Source organism: Balaenoptera physalus (genome assembly GCF_965194825.1).
Source record: "Balaenoptera physalus genome assembly, chromosome: 15".
Lineage (NCBI taxonomy): Eukaryota > Metazoa > Chordata > Mammalia > Artiodactyla > Balaenopteridae > Balaenoptera > Balaenoptera physalus.
Window position 1 is genome coordinate 34,325,731 of NC_138894.1, and position 16,750 is coordinate 34,342,480.

The 16,750-nt window shown below is 43.5% G+C and overlaps 1 protein-coding gene and 1 long non-coding RNA gene across 5 annotated transcripts in view; one reads left to right on the plus strand and one right to left on the minus strand.

Annotated features, from left to right (window-relative positions):
- The window catches only part of LOC309643474 (uncharacterized protein), a gene marked incomplete at both ends in the record, with an annotated part of 44,971 nt that extends 39,754 nt beyond the window's left edge, over positions 1–5,217 (plus strand). The window contains 2 exons of the mRNA XM_082426206.1: positions 1,283–2,032; positions 3,305–5,217. Coding sequence (XP_082282332.1) covers positions 1,283–2,032; positions 3,305–5,217 — 2,663 coding nt within the window. The remainder of the gene's footprint in view (positions 1–1,282; positions 2,033–3,304) is intronic.
- The window catches only part of LOC309643390, a 2,123,356-nt gene that overhangs the window by 1,644,045 nt on the left and 462,561 nt on the right, over positions 1–16,750 (minus strand). The gene's annotated exons all lie outside the window — the stretch shown is intronic.

A 16,750-nucleotide genomic window follows, 5' to 3' on the forward strand; every position in this document is an offset into this window, starting at 1 on the left:
CCGGTTTTCATTGAAATACTTGTCTATATATGTTGTGGCTACCTATACATTCACATTTGTTGCATTCTGTTGCTTGTTATGCATTTTTTACTGATTTATCGTCTCTGTCTGTATGCATTGGCTAGGAATTCATTCACCTCTATCACCTCCATCGTGTTTTTTGGTTAACAGTATTCACTAAAATAGAGTGGGCAAAATTCACTTTCATAATATTGCATGTATGGTACAGAATGTCATTTGTTAGTAAATTCATTAGGCTTTGATACTTGCCCACATACCCCAGTTTTCATTAATATCTATGGATTTCTTTTTCGTTACGTAACATGTTTTTCATGATTTTTCTTTGTCTTTCTAGAACTTATTGTATCTTCCTCCATATAAATCATACGCAATAGATCAGCTTATTCATCTATTAATTATTACTGCTATTATTATTGGTGGTGGTGTTATAACCACTTTATAGATGAGTAATCTGAAGTAATCAGATAACTTTTCTCTTTCCAAAAGCACTTAAGAAATCCACTTTCGGGTAATCATTTTGAGGTAGGATGAGAAACCAGGCTTGAAGAGGGCAAACATGACTCTTTCAGTTCACCAGTTGGACTGAGCTATACGTCAACTCTAGGTAATAGCGTGGGAACTGCACAAGCAAAGGGAGACACTGAAGATGACAATGGTAATGGCCGTACTGTTTTCTAATGGACAAAAAAAATGCTTATATTATAAGTTCTATTTCTCCTGCTTTCTGGCACTATCATGCTCAGAGTGGAGTCCTGGCAAGGAAGTCAGGATACTTAGGTTCTGAAACCTGGTAATGACACTAACATAATGAGAGAACCTGAACAAGTCAACCCGACCTCTCTGAGCCTCAGTTTCCTTACTCGTGAAATGAGACTGAAAAAAGAGAAAGTTCTCTAAGGGCCTCCTAGTTCTAAAATGCTTCCAGTCTAGGAAACAGCATAGAAGTCAATACGAGTGCAGGCTGAAGGGAAAGACAGGGCAGGGAGAAGGTTGCTTCCAGCCTAGAGAACAATGTCTGAACCATACCACTTGGCTCTTCTGCCCATCTGTGCCCAAGATGGGAGCACAGGCAGTTAATACAGAAGAGTGGAAAACTGCTCAGTCCTTACAGCCATCATTAACTGTCTGATTTTGGGTTTCTCAGGAAGGGTCGATAGTAGAGGTGTCCTGAGAGCAAGAACCTTAAGATAATGCTGTTCCTCAAACGTAGTGAGAATTTCTCAACCTCCCTGAGTTTTTCATGACCCTCTTGTTCTTACAGAAAATTTCCAAAATCCATCTCTACTTGGAACTCTAAATTCTCTGCAGCATTCTCTTCCTGTGGTGAGCAATGCAACTTCCCTAACACGAAGTGTCTGCAACTTCTCCAGAGTCTCTGCCCCTGCCGTCAGTTCGGCATCGGCTACCGGTACCTCTTTCCAGACACTCATGGGTAGTGCCTACCTTTACCAACATTCCAGCACGACTATGTTATCTGGAGTTACTGACCACAGCCAGATCTCCACTTCAGCTCCTTCCTATCCAGGTGTTCTTGAGTGGGACATCACAGGAAGCACTGAAAAGAATTCCTCTTCACTCGGAGACTTTACTCTGGCACTCACTGACCGGCACCCAGCTGCTTCCTCCATGTTTATGGCAGCCCAGTATGATAAAACTTCAGACGCCAATAACATGGTCCCTCTATATCCATCACTTTCTGCCAGGCTTGCTCAGGGAGCACCATCTCAGATTCCAAATCAGGGGCATAGCCGCCTGTCACTTCCCTACCAGGAAGGAAGCCAGGTATATTACTATAACCAAGGCACACTGGGGTCTTCACTGTATGGAGAACTTGGCTCCTGCCCGCAATCCTATGGCTCCGCGTCATACACAGGAAGTAGGGCCTCTGCGCAACCAGAAATGGGAATGGGACTGAAGGAGATTCAGCCCACAAATATCCGACCACCAGCTTCCACCTCTGCAATCTGCCACCCTGTGTCTGCTCAACGCATCACAGAAACAAGTTTTCAAGGTGAGTATACAAACGGCAGAGAAAGTTGAAGAATGAGGTCGGCATTCACAAATGGGGTCAAATCGACAGCTGGGAAGGGGTGTAGAGACAGGTAGAATTTAGATCCTGAGCCTTTAGTAACCACTACCTTCGCTCAGTGCCCTCTGTTTTTAGACTCTATATAAGAACACCTAGGGCTTCCCTGGTGGCGCCGTGGTTAAGAATCCGCCTGCCAATGCAATGCGGGGGACACGGGTTCGAGCCCTGGTCTGGGAAGATCCCACATGCCGTGGAGCAACTAAGCCCATGTGCCACAACGACTGAGCCTGCATTCTAGAGCCCGTGAGCCGCAACTACCGAAGCCCACGCGCCTAGAGCGCATGCTCCGCAACAAGAGAAGCCCGCACAGCGCAACCAAGAGTAGACCCCGCTAGCCGCAACTAGAGAAAGCCCGTGCACAGCAATGAAGACCCTGTGCAGCCAAAAAAATAAATACGTAGAATAAATAAGTTCAAACAATCAATCAATAAATAAACGTAAATTAAAAAAAACAAAAAAACAAAAAGAACACCTAATGCAGGTGGGAAGGTGGCAGGGACACTGTAAAGGTCATCTATGCTACATGTACAAGAACCCCGAGAGCACACCAATAGGTACCACATTTTTCACTGCTGTAGCCGAGCATTCCCCCTGTACTACCACACTGTAGCACTCCCTTCCCTCGTCTACTGCTACAGTCTCTTTGGAAGGTGTCTCAGAACTCTTGTTATGAGAGTGCCAGTTGAAGTGTCCTCACTTCCGTCATTTATACCAGGATTTAAGACCTTGTGGTCCGAGATCCTGTCCAGAGAGCAAGCAGGCTAAGACTCTGTCTTTGTTTCTGTATTTCATCAGAAAGGGCTCTACCCCCTCTCCTAGTTCATGGTGTGAAGTGTTCTTAGCCTCTCGGGAAAGTGGGGAGAATTGAAAGGACTCTATATGAGAATGCTAGGCTTTGTAAAACATTTCAGTTGTTTAAAAAGAAGACTCATTTTGTATTGGACTTACAACAGTCCTATGAGATACAAAGAGAGCCAAGGATCAGTGACATGAAATGATCACCAGTTAAGCATTACAACAGTCACCGCTTACCTCGTAGCACAGGGCACTGTCCATGATCCTTAAGAAGAGTTAGTAGAAATGCCTTGCCCATCTTGCCCCTGAACCCCTTGAAAGGTACACGACTGCTGTGTTGGTGTTTAGGGGGAGCATCTCATTTACCAGGGACTGACTTCTCCCTTGATCCCTTTGTAGTGATGGAGACTTCCCTGGTGATGAAAAATTCCCTGGGATTGCAACCTCCAAGCCAGACGTTTTGTGTGACACAAACTCAAGAACTCCCCAAGTCCTGCAGTAGCAGAAACAGTCACATACTTGAGAGTAACCCACCATCTGAACTTGGGGACATTTCAGTGACAGCTCCAGTCCAGAGTGCCAGGCGTCTCCTGGCCCTGCCTCCAGCTCCAAGCCAGGGACAAACAGAGAGTAAGAACGTGGAGGATATCAAAACCAAGCTGTCAAAGCCTCTGGAGGCCTACCAGATCCCAATAGAAAACCAAGATCCTCCACTACTCCCTTTAGGAATCCCTGATATTCCCCAGCCGCTGGCCTGCACCGATCCCCTCAGCCAAGAGGAGCAGCCTGGTTCTGAAAATGCTGATCTGGGAGAGAACAGCCTGAGTCGTCAGGACCTAGGGACACTTGAAAATGGGACTGAACCTAGCAGTGGTCTTGCAGACATTACTACACTGGCGGAGGATATTCACCTTCCCCAGCTCTTTAATTCTTGGAAAGATCTTGATCGATCCCAAGGTCCCAACGTGATCAAAGCTGAAGACACCAGAGCCATTAAGGTGAATCAGGTGCAGGAAAAGCCAAGTGTCGTAAAGGTTCCCTCTGATCAACCCAGGAAGAACAAACAGAAAGCCTCTGAGCCTATCGGTGGTGCTCCCAAGGCCAAAATCCAGCCAAAGGATCCAGAGTGCCTGTTAGGGGGAGAAGCGGTTATATGCACTGCTGCAGTCAGTGACAGGGCTCCTGCGAACACGGCCAAGCACTCTCAAGGCAAACCTCAGAAAGCTGCATCCGGAAAGATCAGCAAAACTGAGAGCCATGGGCAGGAAAAGACCAAAAGGACCAGAGGAAGAAACAAGGCTGAAGAGAACAAGCAGTCAGGGAACAAAGTCAAGGCAGAAGACAAGCCAGCAATCCCCAACACGAAGCGAAAGGAACACCAAACTGAGCTTCGCCAAGAGAGCTTTCAAAAGCCTCGAACCTCCCTTGGCGTGCGCATGCTGGAGTCTGTGAAGGTTCTTCATGCGCTGGGGAAGAAGAATGAGACGAAAACTGGGCTCTCTTCCTGTCGGCTCTTGGGAAATTCAAGCAACCCCAAAGACCCCCAGCCACCCCCAGCGATCCAGCCACGGCGGCATACCCCACGTGAGGGTAAGAGGCCTGAGAAAACGCAAGTCCAAGCCCAGAAACCAGACAGCAGTGCTGAAACAGAGTGTCCATCTCCATCCCAGTGTGAGCGGCCTCCTCCTGGGAAGGTCAAGTTGATACCTCTGCCTTTTTCTGCCTGGGACAAGCCTCAAGCTCGACCCGCTCCTCGGAGGCCACAGTCTCTGGCCTCACATCGGCCTGCTGTGGCTTACCGTGCCCAGCCTGGTTCTACTGACTCAGCTCAACCTGCTGCAGTCAATTCATCCCAGCCAGCTCCTGCCTCTTTGCCAGGTCCCGCCAAACCAGCTCAGCCAACTGTGGCCAACCCAACCCAACCGGCTTGGACCAACCATACCCAGCCTCGTGTCCCTCAGCCTGCTGCTCCTAGGCCTGCACCCTACAAAACTTCATCTGGCGCTTCTCTCCAGCGCGAGCCTGTTCCCCCTGCTGTGACTAAGCGCCAGTCCCCACCCAAGCTCCAAACCCAACTTCTACTCCAAGACTTCAGCAAGCAACGAGTTCCATGGAGGGAACCCAACGTGCCTGAGCCAGTCATGTCAAAGCCCATCGAACAAGAGCAGAGGCCAGAGCGAGAGGCCATGAAGAGGCGGGCTCAACAACAACGGGAGAATGCTGCCAGATACACCTCTTCGGGGAAGCTGCAATTTTTCACCCAGAGGGACAAAGAAATGGAAATTGCTGACTACTACGGATACGTCAGGTGACAGCTGCTAGGATTCTTGCTGCCACCTTGGCTACCAGCGGTTCTTCCATACATAGGTAAGATAGGTATAGAACCGAATAAGTAAATGGAATAGAATTAATAGATGAGTAATAAACCTTTCGAATTTTGAGATGCTGCTAACTGGGGCGTGAGAAAGGAAGGCCTGAAAGTTGGATGGGAGAATGAAGGAAAGGGGTAAAAACTGAGGAAAGAGGAAGGAACTTGGCCCAGGGCTAGGAAGGCCAAAAGAGACGTATGGATTTAGGAAAGGAAGCAGGAGTGAGGATGAAATGGCAGAAGTAAAAAGCAGGGTCAGGGGTCTGGGTTGAAAGAACACAATTGGAGTAGAGTTGAAGGTGACAGGAGATGAGTCTAGGTTTACTAGGAGAAATAGAAACAAAGTCTCTCGGGGAGGTTGGCCTTAAGTCTCACAACCACCAGATAGGTATTTCAGAAAACAAGAGGTTCACGACACATCTCTGAAAGGTTTGAGTTGCCTTATTCAGGTGTGATTATAGTGGGGGAATAGGCAAATCTACCAGAGAAGTGGCTAGGGCTCAGAGTCCTCCTAGGGGCAGCTGACGACAGGGGCAGAGCCAAGGGAACTGCTGCATCAGGAGGCCCATGAACAAATCAGGGGCATAGCCGCCTGTCACTTCCCTACCAGGAAGGAAGCCAGGTATATTACTATAACCAAGGCACACTGGGGTCTTCACTGTATGGAGAACTTGGCTCCTGCCCGCAATCCTATGGCTCCGCGTCATACACAGGAAGTAGGGCCTCTGCGCAACCAGAAATGGGAATGGGACTGAAGGAGATTCAGCCCACAAATATCCGACCACCAGCTTCCACCTCTGCAATCTGCCACCCTGTGTCTGCTCAACGCATCACAGAAACAAGTTTTCAAGGTGAGTATACAAACGGCAGAGCAAGTTGAAGAATGAGGTCGGCATTCACAAACGGGGTCAAATCGACAGCTGGGAAGGGGTGTAGAGACAGGTAGAATTTAGATCCTGAGCCTTTAATAACTACTACCTTCTCTCAGTGCTCTCTGTTTTTAGACTCTATGTAAGAACAGCTAGGGCTTCCCTGGTGGCGCCTGCCAATGCAGGGGACACGGCTTCGAGCCCCGGTCTGCGAAGATCCCACATGCCGTGCTGCAACTAAGCGCATGTGCCACAACGACTGAGCCTGCATTCCAGAGCCCGTGAGCCGCAACTACCGAAGCCCACGCGCCTACAGCCCATGCTCCGCAACAAGAGAGGCCACCGCGATGAGAAGCCCGCACACCGCAACCAAGAGTAGACCCCGCTAGCCGCAACTAGAGAAAGCCCGTGCACAGCAATGAGGACCCAGTGCAGCCAAAAAAATAAATACGTAGAATAAATAAGTTCAATCAATCAATCAATCAATAAACGTAAATTAAAAACAAACAAACAAACAAAAAAACAGAACACCTAATGCAGGTGGGAAGGTGGGAGGGACACTGTAAAGGTCATCTATGCTACATGTACAAGAACCCCGAGAGCACACCAATAGGTACCACATTTTTCACTGCTGTAGCCGAGCATTCCCCCTGTACTACCACACTGTAGCACTCCCTTCCCTCGTCTACTGCTACAGTCTCTTTGGAAGGTGTTTCAGCACTCTTGTTATGAGAGTGCCAGTTGAAGTGTCCTCACTTCCGTCATTTATACCAGGATTTAAGACCTTGTGGTCCGAGATCCTGTCCAGAGAGCAAGCAGGCTAAGACTCTGTCTTTGTTTCTATATTTCATCAGAAAGGGCTCTACCCCCTCTCCTAGTTCATGGTGTGAAGTGTTCTTAGCCTCTCGGGAAAGTGGGGAGAATTCAAAGGACTCTCTATGAGAATGCTAGGCTTTGTAAAACATTTCAGTTTTTTAAAAAGAAGACTCATTTTGTATTGGACTTAACAACAGTCCTATGAGATACAAAGAGAGCCAAGGATCAGTGACATGAAATGATCACCAGTAAGAATTACAACAGTCACCGCTTACCTCGTAGCATAGGGCACACTGTCCATGATCCTTAAGAAGAGTTAGTAGAAATGCCTTGCCCATCTTGCCCCTGAACCCCTTGAAAGGTACACGACTGCTGTGTTGGTGTTTAGGGGGAGCATCTCACTTACCCGGGACTGACTTCAACCTTGATTCCTCTGTAGTGATGGAGACTTCCCCGCTGATGAAAAATTCCCTGGGATTGCAACCTCCAAGCCAGACCGCTTTCCTATGGAATGACAGAGAACTTCAGAGAACTTGTCGAGATGAAACACCAGTCAGTCTGCGGGAGAAAGGGAAGAAGAGAACGATGGAAATCGTTTCTGGGAAACTATTTTTACATTATGTTTTGTTTGTTCCTGGTAAATAAACTGAAATCTTCTTAACATTCAAACAAAATCTAAACCACTAAATTCAACAACACAGGAGTATAACTTTTGAAAAAAATTTCTTTGGCTGCGCAGCATGTGGGATCTTAGCTCCCCAACCAGGGATTGAACCCACGCCTGCTGCATTGGAAGCGCAGAGTCTTCACCACTGGACCACCAGGGAAGTCCCAGGAATAGAACTTTTAAAGGAGAAGGTATAAACCCCTGGGTTATATGAACTGGAGATTTTTAGTAAGAAGTCAATAGATCTTTTGTTAGGCACATTTTATGTTAGGCTGTCTCCCTGCACAGGACGCAGGCGCCTTGAAAATGGAAATCACATCCCTCTATAGTACGTCCCTCTTCTTTCTGCTTTGCAGTTTGCTGCTCCACTTGTTCAACCCCACCTAGTAATAACCTATACTTCCCTTGTTCCTGTTTTCCCATCTGGAAAACAGACAAAAGGCAACCAAACAACGCAAAGGTCTCAACAAATAAGGGATACCCAAAACCAGAGATGGCCAGAACTTCTGTATCCCTCATGAAACCTAGCCCGGTGTTCAATACTTAGGTATCATTAATACATGCGTGTTGACTGAAACAGTTGAAACGCAATTCTTCCACTTCCCAGTTTAGTTTTAGTCCTCATACAAAACCTGATCATCAAATTCCTTAATGCTAGGAATCACAGTGAAAAATAATTTCTCAACTGACTTCTGTCAGATGAGTGAGAACTAAGGTTAATTCAGTGTATCTGAAGCATAGAAAGTGAGGGCAAACGTGGCACAAGATGGGGCTAGAGAAGCAGAGAGGATTCTAGAGCACGCAGAGTCTTAAAGGCCACCAGTGTGTTTTCTATTCTCAAAACAATGTTTGTGAGCGATGTTTATGAGCAATGTTCCAACTTGCTTTGAAGCTTTCTTGTGTGAAGAATGGATTGGAGGGAAACAAGATATATGGACACTAGTTAGGACCTAATCGCAACAGACAGGCAAGTTCAGTATTAGGATGTTGAGGGAGAGCTGACAGATTCCAAAGAAATTCAGGAGATAAACTGAAGCGGGCTTCATGGGGTATGAGATGGAGGAAAGGAAGGTCTTAGGGAATTAAAGGGTTTACTGCACACATGAGCAGAGTCTCAAAATTAATCATTTGAACGTACAGAGGTGGATCTCCCAAATGACACCGGTTAGGAAGCAACGGTACGCCCTGTAGAATTCCTAGAGACAGCACAAATCAACTGTTTCGATGGAAAATTCGGCGGGACCCTTGATTTCCATGGGAATATAGAGAAAAGAGACACTGATCTGGCTTGCAGGTATTTAGGAAGTTGTTAGCCTGACATCACATACTAGTCTCATGTAAGTAGGCCGTCTGAAGTATGAAGCTTAGGGGAAAAACCTTGAAGAAAACTTAAAAGCTTAAGCCACACCTCTATACTACACCACCTTTCACAGTTTCTTCTCAGATAAGCAGCATCCCCATCAGTGAAGAAACTCACATCCCATAATAGGAACAACAGGCCTAAAAATTAAATGTGTGTCTTTGGAGGTCCCATCTATGCGATATCTTCCTGGTACCAGAAAAGTCCCCAGGAAGATCGATCTTTGCACCCCTGAAAGCTTACCACCAAGGAAAATGACTAGGTCCATAGATTTCCTCCCTCAAACCAGCCTACCTCACACATAAATCACTAGCAACTCAGCCCTTAACTCACATTATCACAGTCACAAGAGTGGTTAGGGAGAAAAGCACTAACCAGGGGAACTAACACAGAGGCAATCCAGGCCAAGCTGGGCTGGTGGCAGATATCTGCTCCTTACGCTCGGGTGCATAATGCGACTCACCACAATGCCTTTTTCACAGACCCTTTTTAAAGTTTCTCCACAAAATCCAACAGCTCAAGTTAGCTCATGACGCTTCAAGGTAAACAATCGTCAAGAGAAAAACATGCAATATGTCTTACAATGTTGGATTCCTTACAAATAGGACAAGGAAATAACCATGTAGACAAAACCAGAGCATTTGAAAACATCTGCGTTCTACAAACATACCAGTGAATGCTATAAATAAGGTAATATGACATAAAACAAAATGAAAACTAGATGTGAGACTGTTCTCTTCAGTGTACAGACTTCATGGCAGTTGCTGCACGATCTAGCTACTTATATCTACAACTCTCTGTTCTGTTAATACAAAATGAGGCCCAAGTGTGTCAACTTGTTTCCCACAGAAACCAAAAAACCTACATGCATCTCTTTTCTCCGGTGCCCTTTCACCTTACCTGCTCCCAGTTCTCCACCAATGTCCTCCTCTTTCTCTAATTATTCTCCTCTTCATTGTGCTTGGCCTTGCACCCAAGCATGCAAGACAGAGAGTCCTAGAGGTCCGAGATTCTAGAGGGGCTGTTTGCAAGGGGGAGGAGATTACGGTAACTGCCACACTGTATATACTTCTGTGCAAAGAAAGAGGGACAGTGTTCAGAATGTCTCTCACATATAAAAAGAGCTGGATGGCAGGATACCTGTGTGGCCCAAGGAACTAGAGCTAGCAAATCATGGGCAAAACAACTGCAACCAAAGGCTGGAAGAGGAAAGGTCTGCAACCAGCTCTGTCTCCTAGCTCTCTGGTATTTGCTGCCAATGGGCAGAGTCTATTTCGTGAAGCATCAAGCACTGAAAAGAAGACTCCTGCTGCTGGAAGTTGACAGAAAGGAACATCCAATGCAAGATCAAGGCTTGTCCTAGAAGCAATGCCCATAATGGAAGAAAAAAAAAAAAAAAAAAGAAAGCGGAAGAGAAATGTTAAGTCGCAAGTCCAACCTGGCCCCCAGCCTAGCCCAGCCCAAGGAAGGTAGGAGTCAAGGAGAAGAAACTAAAAGAGAAGAGCCTTGGACCACAACATTCTCCACAGGGTACACTCAACAAACTTCACCCTGCTCTTTAACCAAGTTACAACTGTAATAGTTCAAACTACATGGCTCTTTCCTTCCTAAGGATACTAGTTAAATAAGATCTATATAGCTCTAAGTATATGATACATAAAATAGAATACTCTGTAGAATATAAGTAACTGTTAGTTAATTATATTAATGAACGTCTGTAAGAAATGTTGCAATGATTTCCCTAATGGAAGAGCCTGGGGGAGGTAAATCTGTCTTCTAGGATTTCCTCCCCAGAGCTCAGAAATTGAGGGGTTGTTTTAGCTCTCCTACGCTCTCTTCACCCAAGCCCGCCCTCCTGTTGGGGATCGGACCTCCCTATTGGCTAGCTCATACCTTTCAACTGCCTGCTTTGTGACATCACTCTCCTACCAAACCTACTACCACTTGGTAGAGGTCTTGGGGTTTCCGTGGAGCCGTTTGGACCAGTAACCAGTGACCTTTGTACTGGACACGTGCGCCGTTCAGCTGCAGCCACTCAGACATCCTCTAGTGTTGTCTCCTCATCCCTTGTACCTGCAGTTGATGTCTCCTCTTCTCTGACCATGTCAGGTAAGAAAAGAAACTTTGGAAAGTTTTGCGTTCGATTTCTTGTGCCCCTAAATTGAGGAGGAGATTCAAAATAGCGTGGAATAATGAGGGAAAGTATTGAACTACAAGTCTGGAGACCTAATTTCAGTTTTGACTTTGACGTTTACTGTCTGTGTGACTTTGGACAAATCACTGACTGCCTCACAAAGCCTGCTGCTTTCCTTATCTGTTACGTTAGGATACCACATTGGGTTGATCACTCTGATCCCCTTCTTTTCCAATATTGAGCCTTAAAGGGTACCCATGTAGAAAATGAAATCAGAGACTTCTCAAAAGAGTGTTTCAACAGAAACATAGAAAAGCCAGGTGACACAGAAAACTAGCGATATATACCAAGATGTTTCATCTCCAATGGTCTCCCTCCACTAGTATTTCGACTAGTTGAAAAGAGAGAATAGGGAGAGAGGATGGAGAGTACTGGGCTATATAGGGAGGCACAGAGTCAAACGTAAGCAAGTTTAGGATTGTTTTCATTAGCACAGGCCAACAGGAACCAAGAGATGGGAAAAAAATATAAGAATGAAGAGGGAAAGCATAGAGGAGCTCTCAAGAAAGAGGCAGTTTGCCATGGAATGTTGATGGGAGCCAAAGATTTTAAATTAAAGCAGAAACAGCACAGAGGGAAATCTGCTCAGAGCAGGGCAAAACAAAGCTGATGGTAGCAAATCCTTACATTAACAGACTAAGAAGGAAAGTAAGGCCAGAACAGGGGATCACCAGGAAGGGCAGCCTATCAGAAAAGTCATACTCCGTTTTCTTTCTTTTATTGCCTCTCTGAATACAGCTGGCACTTGACAGTTTGGAATAGAAACATTTTAGAAGTATGTTTTAGAAATGATGCTTCCTAGAAACCAGAAACCAAAGTGGTTATCTAGGGGGCTGCTTTTCAGTGTTCTATTCTTTCTAATTTTTAAACTAGGTAGACATTTGACCAATTAAACATTTTAAATGATATCTTCTACATTGAATCAGAAGGACTATTTCCTTTGTGTGATATGTAGCTTCTAAGGCAAGGTTGCTTTTCAATTTTTACAGTTATTTCCTTCCTAACACAGACAGCACATTGATCAACAGCCATCGTTCGCTTGTAGATCTTAGCTACCGGAGAAGAAAAAGAAAAAGTCAAGCCCCCACATCTCTAATTCCCCATTTAGGGAATTCCCTGGCGGTCCAGCACTTAGGACTCGGTGCTTTCACGGCCAGGGCCACGCGGCGCGGCAAAAGAAAAAAAGAAAACACAAACATCCACGTTTATCTAAAACAATGTTGTGGAGTCCTTTGGATTTTCTTACATTTGAAAATCTTTTTTAATTGGATTCTAGGGATGATGGTTTTTTGAGGTCTTGGGATGTCATCTTCTTGGATGTGGAAGATGATTCTAAGTTCTAGGATAAATACAAAAACCTTCTTGATACTTTTTAAGCTTCCTTTCTGCTTATTATATGAGTTATATTCATGGACAGATATATTTCTCCTAGGCTTAATACCTGTTACTTGCTGGGTAAAAATATGAATGAGCACAATAATGAAACTCTTTTACACTTACTATTTTGCTGTCTGCTTTGTACCGGTTTTCATTGAAATACTTGTCTATATATGTTGTGGCTACCTATACATTCACATTTGTTGCATTCTGTTGCTTGTTATGCATTTTTTACTGATTTATCGTCTCTGTCTGTATGCATTGGCTAGGAATTCATTCACCTCTATCACCTCCATCGTGTTTTTTGGTTAACAGTATTCACTAAAATAGAGTGGGCAAAATTCACTTTCATAATATTGCATGTATGGTACAGAATGTCATTTGTTAGTAAATTCATTAGGCTTTTTTTTTTTTTTTTTTTTTTTTTTTTTTTTTAACATCTTTATTGAAGTATAATTGCCTTACAATGGTGTGTTAGCTTCTGCTTTATAACAAAGTGAATCAGTTATACATATACAATATGTTCCCATTTCTCTTCCCTCTTGCATCTCCCTCCCTCCCACCCTCCCCATCCCATCCCTCTAGATGGTCACAAAGCACCGAGCTGATCTCCCTGTGCTATGCGGCTGCTTCCCACTAGTTATCTATTTTACATTTGGTAGTGTATATATGTCCATGACACTCTCTTACCCTGTCACATCTCACCCCACCCCCTCCCCATATCCTCAAGTCCATTCTCTAGTAGGTCTGTGTCTTTATTCCCGTCTTGCCACTAGGTTCTTCATGGCCTTTTTTTTTTTTTTTTCCCCTTAGATTCCGTATATATGTGTTAGCATACTGTATTTGTTTTTCTCTTTCTGACTTACTTCACTCTGTATGACAGACTCTAACTCCATCCACCTCATTACAAATACCTCCATTTCATTTCTTTTTATGGCTGAGTAATATTCCATTGTATATATGTGCCACATCTTCTTTATCCATTCATCTGTCGATGGACATTTAGATTGCTTCCATGTCCTGGCTATTGTAAATAGAGCTGCAATGAACATTTTGGTACATGACTCTTTTTGACCTATGGTTTTCTCAGGGTATATGCCCAGTAGTGGGATTGCTGGGTCGTATGGTAGTTCTATTTGTATTTTTTTAAGGAACCTCCATACTGTTCTCCATAGTGGCTGTATCAATTTACATTCCCACCAACAGTGCAAGAGTGTTCCCTTTCCTCCACACCCTCTCCAGCATTTATTGTTTCTAGATTTTTTGATGATGGCCATTCTGACCGGTGTGAGATGATATCTCATTGTAGTTTTGATTTGCATTTCTCTAATGATTAATGATGTTGAGCATTCTTTCATGTGTCTGTAGGCCATCTGTATATCTTCTTTGGAGAAATGTCTATTTAGGTCTTCGGCCCATTTTTGGATTGGGTTGTTCGTTTTTTTGTTATTGAGCTGCATGAGCTGCTTGTAAATCTTGGAGATTAATCCTTTATCAGTTGCTTCATTTGCAAATATTTTCTCCCATTCTGAGGGTTGTCTTTTGGTCTTGTTTATGGTTTCCTTTGCTGTGCAAAAGCTTTTAAGTTTCATTAGGTCCCATTTGTTTATTTGTGTTCTTATTTCCATTTCTCTGGGAGCTGGGTCAAAAAGAATCTTGCTGTGATGTATGTCATAGAGTGTTCTGCCTATGTTTTCCTCTAAGAGTTTGATAGTGTCTGCCCTTACACTTAGGTCTTTAATCCATTTTGAGTTTATTTTTGTGCATGGTGTCAGGGAGTGTTCTATTTTCATACTTTTACATGTACCTGTCCAATTTTCCCAGCACCACTTATTGAAGAGGCTGTCTTTTCTCCACTGTATATGCTTGCCTCCTTTATCAAAAATAAGGTGCCCATATGTGTGTGGGTTTTTCTCTGGGCTTTCTATCCTGTTCCATTGATCTATATTTCTGTTTTTGTGCCAGTACCAAACTGTCTTGATTACTGAAGCTTTGTAATATAGTCTGAAGTCAGGGAGCCTGATTCCCCCAGCTCCATTTTTCGTTCTCAAGATTGCTTTGGCTATTCGGGGTCTTTTGTGTTTCCATACAAATTGTGAAATTTTTTGTTCTAGTTCTGTGAAAAATGCCAGTGGTAGTTTGATAGGGATTGCATTGAATCTGTAGATTGCTTTGGGTAGTAGAGTCATTTTCACAATGTTGATTCTTCCAATCCAGGAACATGGTATATCTCTCCATCTATTTGTATCATCTTTAATTTCTTTCATCAGTGTCTTATAATTTTCTGCATACAGGTCTTTTGTCTCCTTAGGTAGGTTTATTCCTAGATATTTTATTCTTTTTGTTGCAATGGTAAATGGGAGTGTTTTCTTAATTTCACTTTCAGATTTTTCGTCATTAGTGTATAGAAATGCAAGAGATTTCTGTGCATTAATTTTGTATCCTGCTACTTTACCAAATTCATTGATTAGCTCTAGGAGTTTTCTGGTAGCATCTTTAGGATTCTCTATGTATAGTATCATGTCATCTGCAAATAGTGACAGCTTTACTTCTTCTTTTCCGATTTGGATTCCTTTTATTTCTTTGTCTTCTCTGATTGCTGTGGCTAACACTTCCAAAACTATGTTGAATAATAGTGGTGAGAGTGGGCAACCTTGTCTTGTTCCTGATCTTAGTGGAAATGGTTTCAGTTTTTCACCATTGAGGACAATGTTGGCTGTGGGTTTGTCATATATGGCCTTTATTATGTTGAGGAAAGTTCCCTCTATGCCTACTTTCTGCAGGGCTTTTATCATAAATGGGTGTTGAATTTTGTCGAAAGCTTTCTCTGCATCTATTGAGATGATCATATGGTTTTTCTCCTTCAGTTTGTTAATATGATGTATCACATTGATTGATTTGCGTATATTGAAGAATCCTTGCATTCCTGGGATAAACCCCACTTGATCATGGTGTATGATCCTTTTAATGTGCTGTTGGATTCTGTTTGCTAGTATTTTGTTGAGGATTTTTGCATCTATGTTCATCAGTGATATTGGCCTGTAGTTTTCTTTCTTTGTGACATCTTTGTCTGGTTTTGGTATCAGGGTGATGGTGGCCTCGTAGAATGAGTTTGGGAGTGTTCCTCCCTCTGCAATATTTTGGAAGAGTTTGAGAAGGATAGGTGTTAGCTCTTCTCTAAATGTTTGATAGAATTCACCTGTGAAGCCATCTGGTCCTGGGCTTTTGTTTGTTGGAAGGTTTTTAATCACAGTTTCAATTTCAGTGCTTGTGATTGGTCTGTTCATATTTTCTATTTCTTCCTGGTTCAGTCTCGGCAGTTTGTGCCTTTCTAAGAATCTGTCCATTTCTTCCAGGTTGTCCATTTTATTGGCATAGAGTTGCTTGTAGTAATCTCTCATGATCTTTTGTATTTCTGCAGTGTCAGTGGTTACTTCTCCTTTTTCATTTCTAATTCTATTGATCTGAGTCTTCTCCCTTTTTCTCTTGATGAGTCTGGCTAATGGTTTATCAATTTTGTTTATCTTCTCAAAGAACCAGCTTTTAGTTTCATTGATTTTTGCTATTGTTTCCTTCATTTCTTTTTCATTTATTTCTGACCTGATCTTTATAATTTCTTTCCTTCTGCTGGCTTTGGGGTTTTTTTGTTCTTCTTTCTCTAATTGCTTTAGGTGCAAGGTTAGGTTGTTTATTCGAGATGTTTCCTGTTTCTTGAGGTAGGCTTGTATTGCTATAAACTTCCCTCTTAGCACTGCTTTTGCTGCGTCCCATAGGTTTTGGGTCGTCGTATCTCCATTGTCATTTGTTTCTAGGTATTTTTTGATTTCCCCTTTGATTTCTTCAGTGATCACTTCGTTATTAAGTAATGTATTGTGTAGCCTCCATGTGTTTGTATTTTTTACAGGTCTTTTCCTGTAATTGATATCTAGTCTCATAGCGTTGTGGTCGGAAAAGATACTTGATACTATTTCAATTTTCTTAAATTTACCAAGGCTTGATTTGTGACCCAAGATATGATCTATCCTGGAGAATGTTCCATGAGCACTTGAGAAAAATGTGTATTCTGTTGTTTTTGGATGGAATGTCCTATAAATATCAATTAAGTCTATCTTGTTTAATGTATCATTTAAAGCTTGTGTTTCCTTATTTATTTTCATTTTGGATGATCTGTCCATTGGTGAGAGTGGGGTGTTA